The 6,787-nt window shown below is 50.0% G+C and overlaps 1 protein-coding gene across 1 annotated transcript in view; it reads right to left on the reverse strand.

The window, feature by feature from the left end:
• Nucleotides 1-4,644: 4,644 nt before the first annotated feature.
• FEV (FEV transcription factor, ETS family member) overlaps nt 4,645-6,787 on the reverse strand; it is a 5,253-nt gene continuing 3,110 nt past the window's right edge. Inside the window, exons 4-5 of the mRNA XM_077748570.1 lie at nt 4,826-4,958; nt 4,645-4,716 (exon numbers count right to left, since the gene is read on the reverse strand). Of these exons, the coding sequence (XP_077604696.1) occupies nt 4,645-4,716; nt 4,826-4,958 (205 nt within the window). The remainder of the gene's footprint in view (nt 4,717-4,825; nt 4,959-6,787) is intronic.

Genomic DNA, 6,787 nt, shown 5'->3' on the forward strand with positions numbered 1-6,787 from the left:
GGTTCTTGGTGAAATTCATGTAGACAGCATATAGATGTATTTTGTTTTTTTATCCATTCTGCTACCCTATGTCTTTTGATTGGAGCATTCAGCCCATTTACATTCAGTGTTATTATTGAAATATGTGGGTTTAGAGTCTTTGTATCTTTTGTAGGGTTCATGTTTGTGGTGGTGTCTCTGGTATCTTTGTTCCTTGCAACCTTTCCTTCANTTAATCTGGTTCTTGGTGAAATTCAGCAGATGGGTCCAGGTCAAGGTCTGGACTGGCTTAGAAAAATAGATGTGGCCTCTTGAGTTCCTCCCAGGACACATAAGGGCATCTGATTAGACTACAGGGGGAAGAAGCAGGTGCTTGCTTTGTTTGGAGTGGTTTTTATTTGTCTAATAATAGAAAACATTGATATATGTACCAAGGTATTTATAGAATAATTTAATCTTTTTTTTAATCTTTAATGGTTTATTGATTTCTGAGAGAGAGAGAGACAGCATAAGCAGGGGAGGGTCAGAGAGAGAGGGAGATACAGAATCTGAAACAGGCTCCAGGCTCTGAGATAGCTGTCAGCACAGAGCCCAACACGGGGCTCGAACCCATGAACCGTGAGATCATGACCTGAGCTGAAGTCAGACACTTAACCAACTGAGCCACCCAGGCGCCCCTATTATCATTTAATCTTTCAGCCCTCTAAGGTACATTGTTATTATCATATTCATTTTGCAGATAGGGTAATTGAGGCACAAAGTAGTAAAGTAACATGCTTGAGGTCACACAGCTAGCAAGGGACAGAGCCAGCACCCCAAACCAGGAAGTCCAGTCCCAGAGCCCTTGCTCCTAACTATTACACTATGTTGCCTTTGTCTACAAAGACAGGAAAGAAGGGGATAGTAGACAGGATCCAGTGAGAGAATTCTCAGAAATAGAAAGTCACAATCAATGGGATGGTGGGTCACTAGCCTCTATGTACCAAACCCACCATCCCAAGGCAGAGGAGAGTCAGGGGGAAATACCATTGACAAAACTGAGGTAGGAAATGCCACCAAAGTCAAGGTGCAGTTGGACTCCCAGCCCCACCCATAGTACCGTGATCTACTCCAAACTTGTAAGAACACAAGTAGGAAGGTGAAGTCTTGCAAAAGACAATGGGGCAACAAAACAGTCTCTGATTTGTTCTTTAGCAGGTGGAGGCCCTAACTAAGGGCGCTCATAAGACAAGCCATCAATTTGCCCTTCATAACCAATATTCTTCTGCTATGACAAGTGGACAAGAGTATATCTGCAAGGGGCAAAGGAGCAGGTCACATCCGCATGAGGAAGAGGCTCTCCAGGAGAGAGATGCTGAGGACTTGAGCTCTGGGATCACAGCCACCCGACTTCTCCGAGCCTCAGCTTCCTCATCTGAAAACAGAGGTAGCCATCTCCACCTGGCAAGGTGGTGGCCAGATCAAAAGGGATACCACATGAAAAGCATTAGCATAGGGGAGAGCCTGGCAGAGTCAGGTTCACTGACTGGTAGTGCTCATTTTTATTATCATCAAGCCTACTTGAGATGAATGAGAAATAGGTTGAGGAACAAGGTGAAGTTAAGTGCATTTTAAAGACATATTGAAAAAAAGATGAAGGCCAGAAAAGAAGAAGGCTCTGAGAAAAGTACAACACAGAAGCCCATTTTGATGACTATGTTTGGTCACATGAGCCGACATATTGGCAAGTGCTCTGTAAGGCTCAGTGCCCTAGGTGGCATTGTTGCTCTGTGACTATGCAGGTATCCAGCAGCGTGAACACAGATATCCCCATGCCGCCTGCTAGTCGGGCTTCTGATTCCATCTGCAAGTGGAGCTTGGTGATATGCATGGAACACACATTACTGGAGGAGACAAAGGTCTGTGTAATACTGGCAGGCGGTGGGAGGGAAGGCAGGCAGTGGGAGCGACCCTGCAAACAAGGTGATTGAGGGCCACTCAGGATGATGGAGAAACCAATCGGCACTGAGAAAGGGCTTGGGAGAGAGAAACCAGAAGACAGAGGTCCTAGAACAAACCTAAATCCTTGGCCAAGTCTCTTAACATCTCTGGCCTTGGTTTATATATCCTTCTAGGAGTGAAGCAATCCCTACCCTGTCTTCCTCCTTGACCTTTGAGGGGACCAATAAACTCAATAGCAAAAGCATTTAGGGTGTAGTGGGTGGGGTGGGGAGTGGGCCATATTTTTACAAGTAACATAAATGAGGAGATTGAGAAAAGGCTCAAGATTTTAGGGAATGCAAGGGGGGCTGGACCCTTGATTGGGAGAGGGCGAGAGGGAAGCAATGGTGGAATCAGTACCTTGGGAAGGCCAAGAACGAAGGGGTTATATCAACAGAGACAGACCTGGATTATCAGGAAGCTAAGTGTGTTAAGAGTGTGGCTTCTTTGGGGCGCTGGTGGGAGTGGAGTCAGCCCAAGACCACAGTAACTCAGGCTTGGAAACATCATGGAGGCAGGGGTATTGCCAGAGCCAAGATGGCCTGGAGAAGAGGATACCCATCTATGGGTCACTGGGGCTGGACACAATTTTAGAAATCACCTTGGACAGACATTTTCCAACTTTGGGGGGGTGGTGTTGGGGGGAAGAGAGGACCCAGATGACCTTTGAGGTTCCACAGAGTAGAATTTGCAAATCCATGGCTGAGTTTCTTTATTTTAATGAGAGAATGGAATTCTAGAGAAGAGATGTGATTGTCGAAAGGTCACATAGCAAATTAATTGCCAAACTGGGACTGGAACTCGGGTTTTCTGGATCCCATTCCTGTATCTTAGCTTCCCAAACTGGCTCCGTGTGCAGGAAAACACAGAGGGGCGGGGTGGGCTTTAAGGTTGTAATTGCGTAGGTAAGAAGATCCTCCGAGCTAACAACACCTCCCTTCAGCTGCCAAATGGCACCTAAAATCCTACCTTTACCAAGTCACTCACAGGACTTCAAGGGTGTCAAGATTGGTGAAGTTACCTTGTCCACCTCCCCCTCCCCCCCCCCCCAAGGAAAGGGAAGCTGAGTACTGACAGGTGCTTCATTAGATCAAATTGATGGGCTCTGTCTTTCCGTAGCTTCCTACCATTTGTCATAGTACTGTTGCGTGCATCCAGATTCTCTTCCACAGGGCATCCAGATTCTCTTCCAGACTACGTCTCTCATTGCTGCTGGTTCTCCAACATTCTTTCTTTCTGCTTCCTGAGCCCACTATTCTGTATACTCTCCATTTGATGTTTCTCAGAAGTGCTCCCTAACACTGTGTACAGTATCCTAGGGGCACAGTCATTAGAGCAAGTGGGTCATTTCCTTCATCCTAGGTGCCATAACTCCATCAATGCATCCTCAAATCCCAATGGTTTTACTGCATTTTATCCTTCAGGCTTCCATTTAATGTTGTGTTGACTAAGAAGCCACTGATTTATACACAGGCTCTGCTGAGCCACTCCCTTGCCACGCCTCATACTCTGGCCTCCTGTCCTTTCATTTAAAGATCTAAGAGCAAGACCTCACACTCCTTGCCAAAAAATTTCACCATGTTACATTTAAAAAAAATTTTTTTTAATGTTTTTATTTTTGAGAGTAAGAGAGACAGAGCATGAGCATGGGAGGGGCAGAGAGAGAAAGAGAGGCACAGAATCTGAAGCAGGCTCCAGGCTCTGAGCTGTCAGCACAGAGCCCGACATGGGGCTTAAACCCACAAACCATGAGATCATGACCTGAGCTAAAGTCGGACGCTCAGCCAACTGAGCCACCCAGGCGCCCCTCTGTCGTGTTACATTTAGCCCACAATTCTTATCAGCCCAGATCTTTCTGGATCCTGCTTCTGGCTCTCAGATGAATTCTGTCTCCCTACCAGCTTCCTGCCCCCTGCAAAGAGACCCTTTGTGTGTCCCTCCAAGTCACTGAGGCCCTCACGATGTGGGACTCACCCCCTGGTTCATCTGCTCCATGCAATACAAGAGGCTGCCCTTCCATCCATGAGGTTTATACAGCATAATGATAATGGAACATGTTTATGCCAGAATAGTAGGCAACCACAGTAGCATACCATTAAATTCTAAAAGCCATAGTGAGGGGCGCCTGAGTGGCTTAGTCGGTTGAGTGTCCGACTTTCGCTTAGGTCATGATCTCGCGGTTGGTGGGTTCGAGCCCCGCGTCGGGCTCTGTGCTGACTGCCAGCTCAGAGCCTGGAGCCTGTTTCAGTCTGTGACCCCCTCTCTCTCTGCTCCTCCCCTGCTTGCGCTGTCTCTCTCTCTCTCTCCTAGAAATAAATAAAACGTTAAAAAAAAAAGCCATAGCGAAAAGATTATGTCAAAGTTATAAATAGTAGCCTCTGCAATGGGACCATAGGTGATTTTTTCTTCCATGTTTCATTACACTCTTCATCCAGTACATGTTTACAATGAAGGGCTTATGTGTGTATTTCTCAGATTTTCTGTGCTGAGTATGTGTTATTTGGAAAACCAGGAAAAAAAATTGTGACAATAAACTGAAAAGGAATAAAGACTCTTTCCCTAGGTGGCCCTTGATGATTTCATCAGCACTCTTTGGGGAAAAGCATTCCAGCCCTCCCTGCACTTAACCATCCTGCCTTCCACCTGCATTTCCCTCTTCCTGCCCACAGGCCACAGGGAAATCTCCTAGGCCTCCTGGCGGGAACCCAAGGTGGTCTTCCAGCTGCCCGCAGGAAGCTTGGAATAGAAGCACCAACACTAGGCAGAAGTGGGAGCAAGTGGCAGCCCAAGCCGCAGCATCTCTTCATGCACCCACCCAGGTGTTGATTTTTATCTAAGAGAACGCGTGCAAGGCAGTTTTCCTGACAATAGTGTTTGTAAAAGGCGCGGAAATATTATAAGGGCCATGGTTCCCCTGGGTGCAGTATTCAGAAGGGCCTCCAGGTGGTGAGGAAAAGGTCTCGTCCAGAATGACCCATTTGATCCACTTCCAGAACTTCCTACGGATGTAGGGCTGGGGTTTCCCCTTTGTCCTTCGAAGCACAAAGGAAGCCTGGAAGCCACGGAGTCCTCCAGTCTTCTGTTAGGGCGAAACACCTGAGGTTCCACCGAGCTAAGCTCGGGCTTAGCTGCAAAACCTGGCCCTGGCTTACCCTCTTCCGTCCAGCAGAGGGCGCGCGCCACTCGCGAGAAGGAGGGTGCCGCAGCAAGCCTCCGCTGGGAGGGGCGGGCGCAGATCACGGCCGGAAAAGGTGTCCCTATTTCTGAAAATAAGGTGGCAGATCCAGAGAAAATATAGTGTNGAGGAAAAGTTGAGATGGTGGGAATATAAGACAGGGTGCGGGGCGCCTGGGTGGGGGGCTCAGTCCGTTACGCGTCTGGCTTGGCTCAGGGCATCATCTCCCCGTTTTCGAGTTTCTGCCCGGCATCCAGCTCTCTGCTGTCTGCTTGGAGCCTGTTTCTAATCCTCTATCTCCCTGTCTCTCTGCCCCTCCCTTGCTCTCTCTCTCTCTCAAATAAATAAACATTAAAAAAATTTTATTAATGCTTTTTATTTGTTTCTGAGAGAGAGAGAGACAGCGTGAACAGGGAAGGGGCAGAGAGAGAGGGAGACACAGAATCTGAAACCGGCTCCAGGCTCTGAGCTGTCGGCACAGAGCCCGACGGGGGGCTCGAACCCACGAACCGTGAGATCATGACCTGAGCCAAAGTCAGACGCTCAACAGACTGAGCCACCCAGGCGCCCCATAAACATTTTTTTAAAAAGACCGGTGGGGGGGGGTGCCTGGGTGGTGGCTCAGTCGGTTAAGCGTTGGACTTCCGCTCAGGTCATGATCTCCCTGTTGGTTAGTTGGAGCCCGTGTGCGGCTCTGTGCTGACAGCTCAGAGCCTGGGGCCTGCTTCGGATTCTGCGTCTCGCTCTCTCTCTGCCCCTCCCCCACTCATGCCCCCCTCAAATATAAATAAACATTTAAAAAATTTTTTAAAAAAGAGAGACAGGGTGGGATGGGGTGGGGCGAAGGTGGAAGGGAGGGGACGCAGGTTGACGTCCAGGGCTGGGCAGAGCGGGGCTGCTGCCGCACCGCCTCCCTCTTAGGCTGGGCCCACCCCCACCCCGGGGCTCATCCCTCCCCTGCGTGGCACCCAAGCCTGCTTTGTCCTCATTCTCTCCAACTCTTCCCCCTAATGCTTTTCTGCTCCCGCCTGACCCCAGCATTTCCTTTCCCGCTGAAAAAAGGTTCTGGTGCAGCAAAGAACAGAGAGGAGGCAGTAGGAGGCTCGGAGCTTTAATAGAGGGGAGGGGGATAGAAACACACCAGGCATCCTGCGCGTGAGGGGGGGGGAGGCAGAGGAAGGGGGCCAGAAGCCACCTAGATGTGTCACAGGGGCAGCGGCCCTCACCAGGTCGGGTGAGACCTTGGCAGTGGAGGAGCAGGTTGGGTGTGAGGCCCCATCACTCTAGGACGGGGCAGCTGGAGGGGAGAGAAAAAAAAAAATGAGAAAAGATTTGGAATTCGAAAAAGAGGGGTCATGAAGGAGGGCGCTTCCAGGAGCCAGGCCGAAAGACAGGTGGAGGGCAGAAAAAGGCAGGGACAGGGCAGGTCCGGGAGCCCCCTTCAGGGTCTGGGGCCTAGAAGATGGAGGTACAAGGAAGCGGGGGCAGGCCGCCGTCACAGCTCGGGTGGTGGCAAACCCAGTGTTGAACGAAGACTGAGGAGGCTTCAGGCCCCTTCCCCTGGGGCTGGGGCGACGAAGATGCAAAATCGGAGATCAAAGGAACGGTGGGGGAGGCTCCCCGGGGGGCGGGCGCGCGCGGCGCCCGGCCGCC

This window comes from Crocuta crocuta, unplaced genomic scaffold, assembly GCF_008692635.1.
Source record: "Crocuta crocuta isolate KB4526 unplaced genomic scaffold, BGI_CrCroc_1.0 scaffold229, whole genome shotgun sequence".
Lineage (NCBI taxonomy): Eukaryota > Metazoa > Chordata > Mammalia > Carnivora > Hyaenidae > Crocuta > Crocuta crocuta.